Consider the following 19,603-nt stretch of genomic DNA (forward strand, 5'->3'; position numbering starts at 1 on the left):
AAAATAAAGAACCCCAAGAATGTGGCGGATTTAAGACCAATTTCCTTATGCAATATTCTAATGTGTATTCTATCGAAGGTGATGGCAAATAAGGTGAAACCAACACTTCAATATATTATCTCGGAATAACAAAGTGCGTTATCGAAACCAGACTCCTGACAGATAATGCGCTGGTGGCTTTTGAAGTGAATCACTATCTTTAACGGAAAACGCAAGGAGCAGTGAGAATTGTTGGGTTGAAGATTGATGTGTCAAAAGCATATGACTGACTTGAATGGTCTTTTATCGAATTTATGCATCAACAGTTTGATTTCCCTCGGGTTTGATAGACCGTATTATGAAATGCATAAGATCAGTGTGCTATAGTTTTCTGCATGATGGAATTTTTTTTGGTAATCTGATTCCTCAACGTGGAGTAGGGCAAGGTGACCCCATTTCCCCATACATATATATCATGTGCGCTGAAGGTCTGACTGGGTTAATGCGTAGATGTGAACTGATAATCTGATACATGGATGCAAAATTACTCGAAGAGCTCCTTCTGTGACTCATTTGCTATTTGCAGATGATTGTTATTTCTTTTTTCGAGCAACAAAGACTGAAGCTTGTATGATGAACGATATTCTGCAGAAGTATCAACGTATCTCAGGATAAATGATTAATACTACAAAATCCAATATTTGTTTCAGTCCGAATACTAAACTGACAGATAGAGTCGAGGTTTGTGCAAGCTTACAAGTTCAAGAAACTGAAATTCCAGGAAAATACCTTGGCATGCCTATGCGAATGGGTAAAAATAAAATGGAGGCATTTGGATTTCTGGTAGACAAGATACAACACAAACTACACGGTTGGATGCATAAAGATATATCTAAACAAGGTAAGTTGACATTGTTATCATCTGCAACGCAAGTTATTCCCAGTTTCTGGATGAACTTGTTTCTTATTCCGACTGGTATTTGTGAAGAAATAAAACGAAAGATGAATGGTTTTATGTGGGGAAAGGAATAAAGTGGATGGCTTGGTCGAATGTGTGTATGCCTAAATGATGTGGAGGTTTAGGAGTACGGGAGCTAAGAAAGTTTAACTTGGCCATGTTAGTCAAGCAAAGTTGGAGGCTGTTAAATCAAACTAATGGCTTGGTCACTGAGATAATAAAAGCTAGATATTATCCAACCACAACCATCATTGAAGCACAGATGAGGCAAAATTCGAGCTACATTTGGCGGAGTTTAATGGAAGCTATAGAAGTTCTTAAAATGGGAGTGCGACGCCAAATTGGCACTGGTGAGGACACGAAAGTCTGGTACATACCATAGTTACCAGATGTTGAAAACGGGTATTTAACAACACCAATGCAGGAGCAACTACATGATATCAATGTTAAAAATCTGATGGACATGACAGGAAAATGTTGGGATACTGAGGTGTTTGATGACCTGTTCAATATAAGAGATGTTGCATTAATAAAAAGAATAACGATACCATTGGTTGATAAAAAATATGCGTGGTTCTGGATAATAGATGATAATGGAACGTTTACAGTAAAAAGTGCATATCGAAGGCTGCAAGGGGAGTTGGAGGTAACAGAAAAGGAGTTTTAGCAGAAATTGTGGTCGTTAGAAATGTCAGGAAAAGTGAGTCACTTATATGGCGAGTATGCAAGGGATGTCTACCAATGGCAAATGCATTAACAATTAAACGAGTGGTGCAAAATGATCAATGCCTATGGTGTTGGAGCACAACAGAAACATCTACTCATGTATTATTTGAATATGCACTACAAGAAAAAAGTCCATAGACATCGGTTTTTGGCCGATGTCTATGCTGTTTGGCAACCGATGTTGATGTCGGTGATGTCTATTCTAGACATCGGCCATAACCCAATGTCTTTACTAGCTTAGACATCATTTCTGGAAAAAAATCTGATGTCCGTGCATTGTTTTTTTACAAAAAATGTTAGAAATAAATAATTTAATAAATAAATTACACTTATTACAACAGATTAAACATATAATGAGCTATGTTTTTTACCACATAGACATCATATATTTTCTTTTAGGTGATGTAAAATCAGATATTAAACATCGATTTATTCAGTAAAATGCGATGTCTATAGTTGCACATACACATCAATTATATCCCAAACAAAGTGATGTCTATGTTCAATTTACACTTGAATATGTCTATCTTTGACATCAGTTTTTTTTATCAAAAATGATGTACATTAACTTTTTTGACATCAGTTTTTCTTCTTTAAAAATGATGTATAATTATTTTTGAGATATCAGTATTTATTCATTAAAAATGATGTACAATTATTTTTTGACATCAGTATTAATTCATTAAAATACGTGTTTGCATCTCAGTATTTCAGCACTATTTTTATTTTTGAAGTTAAATGCTGCAATTGGAAGATCTGAGAATTAATATATATTTGAAATTCTACACTTCCAGTGCAAACTACAAAGATTATTTGATGAAATATTTACAGGATTTTCAGCAAGATCAGATCAACCAAATTAAGAGTCACACTAGTTCCCCCTGTTATGATACAAAGTTGTGCGTACTAGTAAGCTGGTTTTGCAACAACTTTACTTTGATGCTTGAGGACTTTGTAATAGAGCAGCTATATCAAGTCCATGACTCCCACTCCGTTGTAGCCCCTCCACAGTTGATAAAAGTGAGTAATATGCGGGTTTCACAATAGCTCTTTATCTCAGAATATGGAGGTGATCTTGATTTGGAAGCAACTCGACATCATAGTTGAAGAGTAAGATTGTTGTTGCACTTACATTGAGGTTTTCGGGAGCAGGGAAGATCTTTCTTTACGCACCAAGCGACTCTACAAAATAAACTAAGCTAGTTCATGGCGTGCTTATAAAAACTAGTAGATATCATGTCTATAGAAACTTACGAATTGTTATTTGAAGATGACATGCTGGATACAAGATTCCTATAAAAGATACAAAAGGAATTTAAAGAAATATTGATATTTAGTTTATAGAGTATATGGAGCAGGAAGAAACCTACACATTAGATGGCTGGCAGTTATATTCAGCTCTCCATGAAAAATTGTTGTAAGATACATCACTGCAGCCAATACAATTATGAAATTTGTGAATACGATAAACATGGAACTTAATAATGATCCATCCTGGCATGTGGTTTCTCTAAATCTAGATGATATATTGAACTGAAAGCTGTGTAAAGAACTAACAAATTTTCTTTGCTGCCAGAAATCCAACTTGGTATCTCTCCAGTCAATGAATTGTGATTGAGATACCTACATTCGATTACAAGTTGGTGTCACACTTCTGAGTACATTATTTTGCAAATTACATAGAGGCTAAAGTAAACAGGTATAGGAAAGAAGATAAATTATGCAAGTCCAGCTATCCGAGTTAGTTGCATGTGTTCCTGGAAGGTAATAATTTCTTATAAGAAGTATTTGAAACAAATTCACATACAGATATTGTATACTAAGGTCGTTTAAGAGCGCCATTGAATCTGGTAAAATCCAGAAGTACCCTCATAATTTACAATGTTCTTCTTTATATGCGTAGACAGAACAGTGTAACTAAATTATTATAAGGAGAGTCTCTGAATGTGCTAATGAATTCTACATAGTAATACTTAAAAATATAGGTCTCTGTTGTGTGCTTGTATCGACTAATACATCTGTGAAAACATATATAGTACATTGTAATCCCTCACACGCGCATGCACATACATACATTGTGAGGAACTCCATTACCAGAAATTAGTACCGGATTGAGCAATAATAAAAGTTAGCTTACAGGGTTTTTAGTTGACCAAGTACTCCAAAGTATTCTGGAAGTGCACCATTGATCAAGCAATTTCTTAATATCCTGCAAAAGAAAGAAATGTTAACTAATTTTTTCATGGAAACACATCTGCATCAGACAAAATTTATGTACGACTTACAGCACATGCAAGGATTGCATATCTTTTAAATCTGGGATAGTCGAATTTCTTCCAGTCAGATCAGATATCCTCCTATCAACAGAAAGCACAGAAGTAATCAACTGATCTCAAAAGTCCAAACCAAAAATCAACTACAATGATAGAAAGTCATGAAGGTATTAAACATTGGCTAGATATTTGAGCAGTTCTTACAGTTCTATTAGATTTCTCAGACGGGAGATGCTCAATGGAATTGGACCCTCCAGTCCTGTTCCCTGCAAGTCCCTGCACAAAATTTGAAGTTTATTGAGAGGTATATGTAATTGTAGTTTCTAGAATATGTACTAACAACCAAGTAGAACCAAACTGAAGCATAATCGACCAAAATTACTCACAATCTTGTCATATTTGTCCAGTTTCCAATGAAATCGGGTATCTTCCCAGAGAAATCATTCCCATCTATCCTACTGCAAGGAGTAGATAATTTTAAGACTCTGTTAAACTTAGAAATATACAGTATAGATAAAGTAGTACTTACAAATCCTCTAGATTCCTCAGGTTACCAAATGTTTCTGGTATTGTTCCATTTAATTTATTTACAGAAACAACGCTGTGAAGATTGTTTGCAAGATTTCCATCAATAGATAAATAATGATAGAAGTGTTAAAGCATTATGTAATTATGTTTTAATTATGATAAAAATGTGAACACATTATGTAATAGATAAAAGCCCTCCATGAAGAACCCTTTAGGCATGTAATTGTAATTCTTACAATCTCCTCAAGCCAATCAAACTTCCAAAGTTTCGAGGAATAGGCCCTTCAAGTAGATTATCTTCCAAAAACCTGAAAAGTTCAGCTCAGATTAAGTCAACCAAAGGTTATACTTGAAATCCAAGTCATATAGATCACATTTTCACTTACAGCTCCTGAAGAGTAGCGATGTTGGCTAGTTCCTGAGGAATCGAACCTTGGATACGATTCCCCAAAAAGGATCTGCAGAAAGGAGAGTTCTAATTTACTACAACTCTAAGAGGTCATGCTAGGAAGCTTAATTTAAAGATATGTTTAGTTCACTACACTGCACAAAAAAATGCAGACAAGAAATTAGCAAGTATCACAACAAAACCATACAGAAAGATAACGCGAAGCTGACCAAAAGCTCTGGGAATGGTTCCTCCGAGGACTCAGAGGCATGAACCTCGAGTGAGAAGAAGGCCCAGATGAGAAATTCACATGATCACCAAACCTATTCATTGGGGAGCTTAATCATGTATTAGTCTTATTATAAGATCTGAAGTTTCCCACATCATTCATCCCCGCGAATCATGTTAATAAGCATCAAGTTCTTAGCAGCCAATACAGAATCATTGCAACAATAATACAGAAATCAGAATACTGAAAGTAGTATCCATATTTAAGTTTTAACTAACAACATGTTATTTTTAGACACATACAAGACTCAACCAAAACTAAACCAGGTCATAGTGTTCAACAAAATTTTTGTTTTGTCAACTACAGAGCATAGCACATACATCTGTTTCAACTTTCCACAAAATTAAAGCAACATGAGCTATTTCGAACATAAATATGTGATAAATCATTAATCAGTGACGACCTTTTGCAGGAAAGATCCAGCAGACGAGCACAAACAAGCTTTTAGATGTTCATTCCTCTAGATCCAAACTAAAAGGCAAGTAAAAGGTCATAATATAAAACCAAAATAAACAAAAAGATCATAGATTGGATCAGTTTTCTTTCACATGCACTTTAACTATCACATACATATGTTGTTCCTTATTTATGCAACCAATCAAAATTATTCTAGTAAATCTAAAGCTCATCATCAGATATAAAATTTGAAGCAACAGATAAATAACAAGAGGCAGCGATGTACTAATACTAATATCATCTCCGACAACGTCAATTCTATTAAACATATTCAAATAAGTAAATTAGGGTTAGAATTTCAAAAAAAAAACCAAAATTAAAAATTCAGGGTTTCGATTTTAAAAAACCCCAATTGAAAACTACTCACAGAGAAGACCCTATTTCAAAATAACATAGTAAATTCACTTACCAATTCGAGTTTCTAAAATGATAACCAAGTAGAGAAGATCCTAATTCAAGCTTATCCTCTTACGAGCTTAGCATAGAAAAATGGAGAGAGATGGTGGAGATGATGGTGGTGAGTGGTGGAGATGATGGTGGTGAGCAGAGCGGCGGTGATGTTGGTGTGTGGGGGTGGTGAGTGGTGGAGATGATGATGGTGGTGTGAGAGAGTCGGGGCGAGAGAGTCGGATGAGAGAGAGAGCTTATGTGTCTCGTGCGGGAAAAACAAAAAGGGGGGAAGAATATTTGCTAAGAGGGGAAATTTATTTGGCTAAGGCGGAAACAAAAATAAAGTGGGCGGGGAGTGAATTTTTTTTTGGAACTTTAGACACCAGTTTTAAAATAACCGATGTTTTAAAATAACATAAACATCATAAAAACACGGGATGATGTTATAAATTCTTTTAACATCAGTGGCAAACCTAACCGATGTCTAATGTGTGATGTCTATTGACAGTTTTCTTGTAGTGATGGTTTTGCTCGTACGGTTTGGCATATTGCAGGATTATAACAGCAGATATGTACAACAACACAAGACACAGCCTTTGATGTGTTTCGTAGAGTTTTTGAAACAAGTAGTAGAGACCAGTGTGTGCACGTGAGTATGTTGGCTTGGGCAATATGGAACAGACGGAACAAATGGTTCTGGGAACGTGTTAATGGTTCTGTAGTTGGAGTAAAGGTTGCAGCTGCGTATTCTCTTACAGGTTGGAGACAGGCTCAAGGGGCACATGTACGATTCGGGGATCAATTTTGGACGAAATCAATGGATGGATGGGTAAAACTAAATACTGATGCAGCTGTATTCCAAGACGGAAGCATTGGAGTCGGATGTGTACTGCGTAATTCACAAGGACAGTTTCTGGGAGCTAGACATTGTAGAATTGTAGAATTGTAGGGGCATGGTCACCAGGAGAAGCTGAGGTCATTAGTCTGAAAGAAGCCTTGTCATGGTTAATCAGTAGGGGAATCCAACTATGCATCATTGAGTCAGACTCTCAGATACTCGTGGATGCATGTAATGAACAATATGTTTGGAACATTAGTTGGTGATTGTATTCAAATGTTAAAGCACGTAAATCCAGTGCTAGTCAAGTTTATTTATCGGTCTACGAATAAGGTGGCTCATACTTTGTCACAAGCTACTTATTTTATGTCAGGCGAACGGAATGGTTTTATACCCCTCCTGAATTTATTTCCTCTGTACTCGAAAGAAACATATTTTAAGCAATGAAAACCATGAAACATTAAAAAAAAGGTATTTTGGGGCCCTATTTGATAAGTTGTGTGGGCCATTTTTTTTCTTGGAGCCGGCATTGTAAATTGTATAAAAATGATTAAATTTTAAATGGGTTGGTTATGTGATTCACGGAGAAGAAAATGTTATAAATTATAATGATAAAAGCTTGTTAAAGAGTTTACCAATAACAAAAAATGTGAGGAAAGTATTATTTAACTTGTGATTCAACATTTATTTTGTTAGGTATTCAAACGAGTTTCCTGATTATTATGTAATAAGGGTTTAGTATCTTTTTAATTCATGTTTATCAAAAAAATTGAGGGCCACTTTTTTATATGGGATAGGCCATCTTAAAAGTTAGGACAGAATCTGCTTATTATGCACCGAAAATTTTATTACATTACTAATTATTGGAGTAAATTTTAATGAATGGTGTTAAAAATACAAGAGAAGACTTGACAATAAAAAAGAATACAAGGGAAGAAAGATAAAATAAAATAATAATAAGTATAATGACACAGATTGAGCTATTTTGATAAACACCCTCCATTGAATTCTTCAATTATTCCATAAATCAAAATTCGTTATTACCCCAAGTAAAAGCCGATATTAAAGTGTGATCCATATCTCTTCCTAAATGTCCCTTCTTAAACACAACTCCCCTAGGCTATGACGGATTCAGGTTCGGACATAACGAGAGTCGTATTTTTTGATAATTAAATCAACAAATATGAGTAAAATAACGAATAACCATATACTATAATAATATAATATATATAAGATCATCGGCCTATGCAATCGTTCTCATACAAGTTTGAGCTAGGTTCACTAAGAACGCGAACACAAAAATATATATGTTACGAAAACATATAAACACAATTATATACTTTTTGCCCCCTGATGAAAGAAAATTTGACATAAAAAATATTAAGTAGAAGTAATTCTTTTAGTAAAAATTAAAGGTCAAATTTATTTTGTAAATATTAAAGTGGGTCTGATATATTTAGCCAAAAAAAAAGTGGGTCTGATATACAAAATCTAGTCGGCGCCGGCAGCCTTGTCTCTCTTTACCTAAGTTACCTGTACTTGAGTACGGGTGTCGAGTACGGGTGCGAATCCAAGTATCAAATTCTTAGTTTTAAAAAAAATAGGATTCGTGAATATGGATTCAAAATCGGACACGGGTGATGAAATTTCGGCATATAACATTCTCATAAGTGAAATTATATCTAATTTTTATACATTAAATTTATAAATTTGTATCTTCTACCACATAAAGTAAACATATATATAATTGTTTATCTCATATAGATAACGTAAATTAAAAAGATAATATGAAAATACTAATCTATAGTAATCTCTCCCGAGAAATAAAAGAATTAAGTTGTTATGAGACCCTTTAAATAATTTTAAACTAAATTTCTTGATGTCAAAGTGTCCGGTTTTCATATGAAGGATCCGTCTCAGATCTCATACCCACACCCATATCATATCCCATGGACACGGGTATGAGAGTAAAATTGAAGAGTTGGGGTAATTTAGCTCTTTACTATACTGTACTTCATTATATTGGGCATTGGCTGCAATTCATGCTTTCATTTCTATATTTCCCGGTTCACATGACTAAAAAAATTAATATTCTATGTTGATCTTATCAATAAATGGTGATGGAATACATAAGTATTAATACGTGATATTAATTGATTTTTACTATAATTTCAAGAATTATCCCCAACATTATCTACATATGGAGTATATCAAATAAGTAAAGAGGCGGATGTAAGAAAATATGGATAATGATATGACGAGAGGAAAACGTCCACTCATGGTCAGTCAAGCTTCAATTGTGGCATTGTAATAATTTATTAACGTGATAAAATATTTATTAACGTGAAATAAAATTAATTTATTAATCTGCATTAACAATCTCTGCTCTATAACCGAAATAAAATTAGCTATGGTGTCAATTTTTAAATTTGTTATCATTTATGGTGAAAATTTGTAAAATAAAATGATTTCATTAGAAAACTAGTTTATAAGAGCATCTTCAACGCTCTACAAATGATATCTACGTGTCGCTATAAAAAATGGAATATTTCAATTGTAATGCCTATGTATAATTTTAGACGATGAAAAAGAAGCACGCCATATTTGTTGATTGTTGTGTTATTATTATAATAGCCCACATCGTCTCTTACCTGTGTTAACTCTAATCTAGCCTAAATTTTATTGTAAATTTTATTATATTTTTACAAAGTGTTTAAGGTTTCAACATATAATATTATAATTATAAAAATGATGTATATGTATAGATATATAGATATAGTGCTTCTATTTTTATTTATAAAATAATAATGTTATGCAATATTAAGTTTAATAAATTTATTTTATTATTACCTAAATTTATAAAAAAATTAATATATTAAGATATGTTTTAGTCATATATTTTATTTATATGTAAGTAATGGTCATAATAATTACTCAATTTTATTTTATATATGTTTATTTTAAAATATTGATATAAATCTAAAAATGTTATGATATTATAAATAAATATCTTTTTATTAAATACATTATTTTATTTCCACTAATATAAAACATAAATAATTAAACTCCCTTTCAAAAAAAGAAATAACTAAACTTATTTTATTTATATATTTAAAATTTATAAAAAAATATTATGAATAAAGCTAATGCCATTATAACAAAAATGCTTACAGTTCAATAAAATTTTAGCTAACAGTTTTAGATGTTAGAGCATTTCCAACCATATGATACCCTTAGCTAAAAATCATTAATAAATGCTATAAATAAAAAATATAGAAATTATGTAAAAAAAATCATCTCCAATTATACATTCTCCTTGTTTATAAATATAGCCAACCTCTCCTTATTTATAAATATAGCCAACCTCTTGATGTTGGCTATATTTGTTGAACCACTACATACGCCTAAAAAATTTGTAAAATTTTTTTTAATCATTTATTACCATATTGAAGTAATATATTATATTTATAACAACATAAAATTTTAATAACATACTATTTTTAAAATATAATTAATTAATATAGTTAATACCATCGAAATATAATGTCTTATATATTTAACAAATTTTATGTATTGTTTTACATGTTCAATTTAAGCAACCAATTATAACAAACACTAGGATATTCTCTTAATCTTGAAAATGCGCTCAATTATCTAAAAAATTATCTCTTGTCAGTTAAATTCATCCCAAGTTAAATTCAGAAATCAACGTAACGATGGATTTGTTTGATTAAAGGAAGTTAGAGGGTTTGTCTTGTTGCCGGGGAGGGTGTAGAGCATATTATTTGCGCACGCAGGTAGTATCCGTCTGGTACAAGGTGCATAAATGTAGGCTGTGTTTATCGTACTTTCTCTTTCCCAAAATATGAGTTCTATTGACTTTTTACACGTAATTTAATGTGTATAAAAGTTACAATTTCATATATTTTTTTAAAAAAAACTTTTTTGAATTAAAATTTAATATATATACTTTTATTAAAAAAAAATTGAAAAAAATATGAAACTATTCTTTTTATTTAATTAAAAATACGCGTAAAAAATTAAAAGGACTTGTATTTTAAGAAGGAGGGAATATACAACACGCCTGCCAATTTGGATTTTGCACTTTTATTTTTGTTTGACCGTCTACTGTCTGATCGTTCCTTTTCCTTGACTATTCATCCATGTAAATGCACACTGTATCCGGTTCCACCACAATTTTTACATCAATCGAGGCAAATGACAGATCTTAATACGATTAACCCGTTACAAAGAAAGAAATGTAAACTCCCTTCCTCCGTTCCGTAATATATTTTTTATATTGAGTTCGAACACTATTTATGTTAAGTGATTGATTATTAATTTATGACTTATTTATAAAATTAAATATAGTCATAAATGATCTCGTTGAATTCATATTTATTAGTACTTTAATATAATGAAATTTTTATATTTAATATTAATACGAAATTAAGAATATTAACATCTAAAAGTATGTATTGGCAAATATGTACAACACAGATATGAAACATTTTTAGTAACCGAGAGAGTACTAATTAATTGTAACGGATGCTTCTGGTCAGACTCTAAACACTAAAAACTAGACAACTTTTAGGAGTTGATATTTTTTATTACTAAATATTTTTGTATAAAGTAGTTCATCATTATTAATGATAAAAAAATCAATCAAAAAATGGCATCTAATACATTATTGTGTGCACACATACACATGATAAAAAATAAGTAAATAATATTATTACGAGTTTGTATGAGTTTTTCATTTTTACTAAAGTAAAAAATATTTGAGTAAATGCGTATACGATTTACTCGTCTCTCATGGGTCATTACGATTCTTGCTGATCCCGAATCTTTGTATGAAAATATATTCTTTTAAAATAGTAATAATATGATATAAGTGTAATTATTAAAATTAATATCAACATATAAATATTTGGGTGTACTATTAATAAGGAAAAGAAATTGTTTTGCATTATTGTACTCGTCCAGGCTGGAGCTGAGTGTAGTTTGGAGACATCAGGAACGCGTGCTGGTTTGATGGATGATTTAACAATTGACATAACTTCTCCATTTTGGACCCAACCTGCTTGTATTGTTTTCATCTCCCAAACTCTCTCTACCTAGATTCTTTCTTTAATCTTTACTTTAGGACTCGTATTATTATTTCTGGTTTTTTGTTGGTACACCAGCAATACTAGATAATCCAAATAAATTCTTCAACTATTTGTCAGATAAATTGATATAATTATAATTCTAAAAATCTCTATTTTTTATTAATATATCCCAAATTATCGATCAGTATTTACAAATAAACTATTATATATAACTATTATATATGACTATTGAATTTTAATTAAATTTAAATAACTATATATTATATAATATGATAAATGCAAATTAATTTATAAATTATTAATAAAATAAGAATATTAAATTAAATATAAATTATAGTACAACATCTTGATTGAATTTGCGATTATTCTTAAATCAACATCTTGATCGATATCTTTCGAGTACCGATTTTTATAATATTGGACATAACACATGTGTAATTTTAATTTGGAGGTGCGTACTGCAAATTTCCATATTATTAATTAACATGTATGTATTGATAAATTTTGGGGCACGTAGAATTTCTATATAAACGTTTTCAATAAGTATGATTTTATAGTGAAATATTTGTAATAATTATTCTATAAAAATAAAGTAATCCCGTTTTAGATATACCAATATAAATAAATAATAAAAATACATAAATAGTATAGATGGTCTTTTTTTAATTTATTAGGTATTTGACTAATAAATATATAAAATATAAAACTATTGAGGTTGCTCTCCCCAGAAATTTAATAATCCCGTTTGGCCTATATTATTCTCTTGCAATAAATACTTTTGTTAAAAAAGGTCATATAATTCATAAAATTAATTTGAGCCAAAACAACTTCTCTTCAGATATACGGTAGAAGTAATTTTTTCCTAAACAAATAAACATACCTATGTTTAGACGAGAACTACCCTGTAAAATAGTCCTACAAATTAAGTAATTAACCACGACACAAATTAAATCCCTATTTATAATCTCACGTATTTCCTACTCCCACTCCAACGTAACCGGGTCAACATTTCTCCCCTCTCTTGACCAATTCACTCACCCAATCACTGCCTTCCACGTCACCCCCACTAAATCCCCCTCCAAATTACAAAAATACCCTTCCACATCTCTATAAATTCTCCCTTACAAATCCTGAACCCATATCTGCATCTCTCCTCATCTCTCTCTTTCTCTCCCATATATCTCTCCCGGATCCCCATAAAAAAAATACACACTCACACACACCGTGTAAACACAATTTTCTTACCATGAACTGGCGTTAACTCAAGAAGCTCTGGAGGAACAGAAAAACCAAAGGGTGGTACTCGCCCTATATGAGGCCTTAACTGTCCGTGACGTCACCACAGTTCATTCATTACTAGCTTCTGACCTGGAGTGGTGGTTCCATGGCCCACCTACCCACCAGTTTATGAAGCGCCTTCTTACAGGAACTGATAAAACATCATCTGACACATTTCACTTTAAACCTCAGACAATCAAAGCCTTTGGATCAACGGTCCTTGTTGAAGGGTGTGATCAGGACCGTTCAATTTCTTGGGTGCATGCGTGGACCGTCACGGATGGGATAATTACTCAAGTTAGGGAATACTTTAATACGTCACTTACTGTAACCCGGTTTGGAAACGGGTCGGACTTTTCTTCTAAGATTACTTCTCTTCATTGTCCTTCTCTTTGGGAAAGCAGTGTTTCGAATCGGGTCGGAAAATCTGTACCGGGATCTAGTTCTTGCTATTTAATAATAAAATAAAATAACAAGGGTTTGATTCGGTGTGGGCGAGAATAAATTGTTGTGGTACAACCGAATAAGATGTGAGATTGACGGTTGGGATTTGTTTGGATTTCTGGAAGTTTCGGGTCGTTTGTTTTGTTTTTCTTAAAATTGTTGGTATTGTTATAAGTGTGGTTTGTTTTTGTTTTTGTTTTGTTTTAACTAGGGGCTGTTTGGTTGTAAAAATAAACCAAGATGGAAATGTCCAACTGGTTTCTAGTTTATGATGTTTCTGATTCCTGCTGTTTAATGAAATTGCTGCTTTTTAATTTACATTTACAAAGTTGTTGTTTTCTTAAATTTTTCATCGCAAGATGCTATTTGTTTATAAATTCGAACCATATCGTTGCCATAATGCCATATGAGTTCAATGTGGGGGAACATTTTACAAAATAATTGAAAATTCAAAAAGTATAACAACCAATCCCATAAAAAACCCTCCACATATTCGTAAAAAAAAAATTAATATTTGATACACATTAGTTGTTAAATTGTATAAATTTTTTTAAAATATCCTTATTCTAATCGATTTGGGATGTTACAAAAATCTTCTCTTATAAAATCGACGTCCTCGTCGATCTCACAAATACAAATATGAAATTTGGGTAGTATCTTCATGGAACCAAACCCATAATCGAATGTATATTGGACCCAAAAATTAATCACAAATCTGTCCAAAAAAATTAGCAATTTGATCATATTAGTTATTGACTTATACTGGATCTTAGTTGTTCTTAACGGCGATGACTATTCATTTAAGTTTTCGAATATAAATGTCTCAAATACTCTTATTTTTATTGATGTGAAATGTTATAAAAACCTTCAAAAAAATTACTCCCTCAGTTCCTCCCAATTTTTATCGTTTCTAAACCAATGTCCGACACGAATTTTAAGGCGAATAAAAAATATATTTTTATAACTTTAAAAAAAACAATCTTTATTCTGAATAAAAATAGAATATATAAATTTTTATTGAGAAAAAAGAACTTTTTTTAAAAAAAGATATTGAAGTATAATTTTTGTTTATCTTAAAGTGCGTATCGGATACTCTCTCAAAAATGATAATAATTGGGAGTGACGTAGGGAATATCAATTTTGACGAAATGCATGATTACATGTGAAAGGAAATATAAATGTCGCTAAGTGTGCGATTTACGTGAAAAAGATGTTTAAATTTCGCTAAATACGTGATTATCTGCAAAAGCTAATTTAGAGACTTTAACGATGAGAAAATGTGAGCTATCCTAGCCTAGGGGAGCTTGTCGTTGTGTAGTTTGATACAGACATTGCCTGCCAGAAAATCATCATAATCACAATGATTAGCAATGAAGCAGCCCTCCCGCTCCTGAAGCAGACTTCCAGTTGTTTCGATCTGTTGGCAAATGTATTCTTCTTTACCAATAATCTTACACCCTTATGACTCCTCCGATGGTTATTTTAAAAATATCACTTTCTTCAAATTTGAAGTTAAAATTTCATAAAAATATTTTCAATAAAGGGTAACTTTATTTTTATATTTGAAGTAATTTCATCTTCATCTTCAATTGTACAGTTATAATATTCATACGAAATAATTAATATATTGACGACCCATGTTCTATTTTTTATGTTACATATCTCATCTATATATGTCATTTGTATAAAACTCTTGTATGTTTATACGTGTGCTCTTTATTATATTATGTTTGAAAAAATATTTAGAGTAACTGGTTGGGGAGAGATTAGTAATATGAAATAAAAGTCGTCAATATTTTAAAATGAAGTTAAAGTTTTGGTTAAAGATGGCCTTATATCGCTTATATTGTCATGTAATTCTAAGAACAAGTACAACATTATTCTAAATTCGTGTTCTATAATTAAAATTAGGGTATTTTATATAAATAAGTATTTAAACAATATCCTTGTGACATTTTAAAATATTAAGACATCCATTAAATATCTCATTTTAAAGTATAATAAAACATGCCCCCGTATCATTTAGCAATAAAAAATTTCTTTCCCTCTTTTTTAACAAATTTATTCTCTCTAATCTCTTTTACCTCTCTCCGATTGTAATTCAAATATCATATTATACTAATAATAAGACACAAGTATGAGAGATATTGTTTGAGTTGATGTATAAAAATTATGTTTTATATCCCTAAAACATAATATTTTATTATATTAATGATGCATCAAATATGAAATTGTTGGACTTCCTCCTATGTAAGCTTATATTATCATGATAGTGTAATATTACGACCTCGTTTGTTTCGTTAAATTATATAATTACATAAGAATTTGAATTTGTAACTAAGTTACAACTATAAGTTCAAAGATAATTAAAATATATGTGTTTGATTTATTGATATGTAAGTAGAGGTTACGTAATTAATTTTGTTAAGTAATTAATATTTTTATATTTAATAGTTATGTAATTTGTGATGATCATGGTTGATCTTGTTAACCAACTTATTCTCTATTGTGATAACTATAAAAATCATGGAATTTGAAATTTTCTTACTCAATTTAAAATACACCAAACCAAGAATTGTAACTCATTTCAAATTTAAGAACTATAATATCACATAATATTATATTTTAAAAAATAGATTTTGTTGCACTATATACATCAATGAGTTTAAGCGGTCTAAAATTTTAGTGGCATACGTGGATGGCTTGCTTAGTTCTATACTTTAAAGAGCTGAAAAGAGGGCTAATGACCTCTTTCGGTGATTAGGAACTGAATTAATATTTGATCAGGATTAGACCGAAAGTAAGTCCTGTCTAGTTCTGTTGATGTGTACAAATCTACTTAATGTTAATCACGCAAGTATTATTATCCAAAACATACACAAATTCATATACGTATACAACTACAGGGCAATAAGTGGACAAAAAATGAAGACATGAATAATGGATTAATGGTAGGTAGAACGTAATAATAACAATATACATCCCAATCTCGTAACTATTTTTGGGGAATTTGCTCCATACAAAATGATTTATGAAGCACACATTCTTTGTAGCAAACAAAGGCCTACTTGTATAAATGCACATTATAGTGGTTTACTTTTCGCCATGTTGAGATTGAGGTTTTGCAACTATGGACCACAGGCCCACCAATGTCATATCATTCATTCTATCTTTTTGACAGTTGTTATATCATTCATTTATTATATATAGTTTCACATTTCTATGGTCTAGTATATTTTGATAATATTTTAAAAATAAAAAAAATTTAAGACTATGTTTTTTTAATAGTTATTTTTTTAATGCATCTTCTAAAATAAAGGATATTAATGTTGGAAGTAATTTATGATTTAGTTGAAGTAACTTTTAATTTTTTTACTTAACATGATATAGAGATTTCTTTTTGTCATGAATATATAGAGAAATTTAATTGCATATAAATTACTGTAAAATAAATTTATGTTCTTTTAAAAACAAAGTGTTATGCGAACAATAATTCCTTAACTATAAAAATAATTTTTTGTAGCATAAAAACAAGGAGAAGAAGAATGACAAAGTAGTGGGCTAGCTAGGGCCTAGGGGAACGTTGGGCCGAGTGGGGAATGCTACTAATAAAAATCTATATGAATTGTTGTTTAATTATTACTAAAAATAAGTAATTTGTAATTTAAAATGAATATGTGATTTATAAGTAATAAGTAGATGAAATTTATAAGTTATGTAAGTGTTTGGATAATTTACTTAAAAGTCAGATTTTTTTACTTAAATTAATTAAAATAAATAATAAATATAATTATCTTAATTCATGAATTTTAATTTGAATAATATTTACAAACATATATTTTTAAAGCTAAAGTTAATAAGAAAAGTGAAAATGAAAATAAATTGAGAAAAAGTAAGTCACTGCTAACATTCAACTTATCAGCTTATAAGTTAAATTTACAACTTATAAGTTGGGTCGACAAACACTCGTCGATAAGTGCTTACAGGCTTATAAGTGCATAAACTACTTATTCTTCGTTAAACAAACAGGCCCTTAATACATATTCCTTTTATCATACCATGATAAGAAGCCCGCAATAATGCAAATATACTGATAAGCAAAGAATAAACGAATTAAAGTGACTTTAGGAGCACTTATACGATGCTTTGGTGCGAATATGCTACACAAGTTCCGTTAGTGTTGAGTTGAGTGTAGTGCGACAACTCAAATTTGCACGACCAACATGAATTCATTCTCAGTCCTCCTAGTATTACCTTGCACTCGACAAGGCATAGTGGGCTTAAAATCTACTAACATGTATGATGTAAATGTGATATGATATCACATGATTTGTCGTATGTTTTGATTCCAAATGAAAGATTCTGTTCCTTTATTTGTTCGTAGGCGGTAGGGAGATTTTCGAAGTTGAACTATATATGGGTTTTTTTATAAATTTCATTTATAAATATATTTCATTTATAATATTATTTATAAATATGTTATATTTTCAATTTTTTGACTATTTTAAGTTAATCGTAGTTAATTTTATTATTTTTAAATGACATGTTTAACCTTTACTTAAATATCATATTTAATGTTACTATTTCACTATTTTAAATAATTAGTTACTTAAATATCAATATTTTTATATTATTCTTTTTGGTTAAGCAGTAGTAAGATTTATCATAAGGTTATGTATAAGGTCAAAGGACAACATTATATCCCTAGTTTCAAATCAACAAAAATTAACTAACTGACTACCATCATATTTTATGATCAGATCTTACTACGTACTAATAAAAAACCGAACACATATTACGTAATTTTTGAGGAAGAGGAGAGAGAATAGATTGAGATAAAGAATTTTAAGTTATCCAACTATCACACTCAAACTCTCACAAGAAAATTAATTCAAAAGTGTGGATCTACCATGATAATTAAATTTTTTATCACACTCAAACTCTCACAAGAAAATTAATTCAAAAGTGTGAATCTATCATGATAATTGAATTTTTCTTGTCACGTATATTTTAGAATTTTTGCACTAATTTTTTTTTGGTATTTTGATATGAGCAGTGTGCTATATGCACAAAATTGGCTACAAAACTCAGGCACAATAAATCCCAACTTGGCAAGTTATTTTCTTGACGGTTGGCTCGGCTAAAAACTTCAAAAACGAAGCCCGGCTAAGCAGCAGAGGGAGTTCCAACAAGAGGGGTTTTCAACGTCACTAATAACCCGTTTGGGAAACTGGATTTCATTTAAAATTCTGGATTCTGTTTGGAAATTTGGAAATGAAATCCAGTACATTCAAATATTAGTATAAACATCAGAATTTGAAATGACAACTCAAATACTGTCATTTGAAATTCCTCGTTTGAAATAAAATGTAAGTTTTCAAACGCTCTCTAAGAGAATTTCAACTTAGTTCAGAAACAAAATACTATTAAATTAAAATGACATGATAAATGAGCTGAGTTGTTTTAATTGATGTTATTTATACGAATATAGACAACTAATTACAATCATAATCTGACATATGTAATTTTATGAAAAAAATTATAGTCAATTTTATGCAAAAAAACATTTTCTTTTAATAATTAGTTGGGACCGAGGTCCAATGCCTCACTCTAGTCCTCTAGTTCGGCCCGGCAAGAGTGCCGCAGTATGCTAAGTTCAAAGATAAAAACTTCGGAGCAACTTTGAGTTTATCCGTCAATATTATTGTGTTTCCTTAATTAAATAATTTCCAATATTGTCATTTTCGCAACACAATATGAGTACTAGGATGAAGTTTTAATCTCCCATGAAGTCATTTTCTCATCACCGAAAGTAGAACATATTGATAATGACACTCAATTATAATGTTCTAAACCAAGTAAATATGTGATTACATTTTGCAAATATAAAATCCAACCCCAAATTGCATTTTACAATAAAACAAAATAAAACCATTATAATATTC

The 19,603-nt window shown here is 30.8% G+C and overlaps 2 protein-coding genes across 2 annotated transcripts; one reads left to right on the plus strand and one right to left on the minus strand.

Annotated features, from left to right (window-relative positions):
• Nucleotides 1-2,483: 2,483 nt before the first annotated feature.
• Nucleotides 2,484-4,506, minus strand: LOC141678482 (putative LRR receptor-like serine/threonine-protein kinase At1g53440). The gene is made up of 7 exons (XM_074484816.1): nucleotides 4,466-4,506; nucleotides 4,323-4,394; nucleotides 3,949-4,020; nucleotides 3,801-3,872; nucleotides 3,221-3,286; nucleotides 3,034-3,093; nucleotides 2,484-2,845 (listed from the first exon to the last, which is right to left on the minus strand). The coding sequence occupies exons 2-7, from the start codon at nucleotides 4,331-4,333 to the stop codon at nucleotides 2,761-2,763; spliced, it is 366 nt and encodes a 121-aa protein (XP_074340917.1). The 5' UTR covers nucleotides 4,334-4,394; nucleotides 4,466-4,506; the 3' UTR covers nucleotides 2,484-2,760.
• An 8,558-nt stretch (nucleotides 4,507-13,064) lies between these two features.
• On the plus strand, nucleotides 13,065-13,976 carry LOC141678002 (wound-induced protein 1-like). Its single transcript, XM_074484175.1, has one exon. The coding sequence runs from the start codon at nucleotides 13,344-13,346 to the stop codon at nucleotides 13,680-13,682; it is 339 nt and encodes a 112-aa protein (XP_074340276.1). The 5' UTR covers nucleotides 13,065-13,343; the 3' UTR covers nucleotides 13,683-13,976.
• The last annotated feature ends 5,627 nt before the right edge of the window (nucleotides 13,977-19,603 follow it).

The sequence above is a fragment of the Apium graveolens genome, chromosome 8, assembly GCF_009905375.1.
Source record: "Apium graveolens cultivar Ventura chromosome 8, ASM990537v1, whole genome shotgun sequence".
In the NCBI taxonomy this organism is placed as follows: domain Eukaryota; kingdom Viridiplantae; phylum Streptophyta; class Magnoliopsida; order Apiales; family Apiaceae; genus Apium; species Apium graveolens.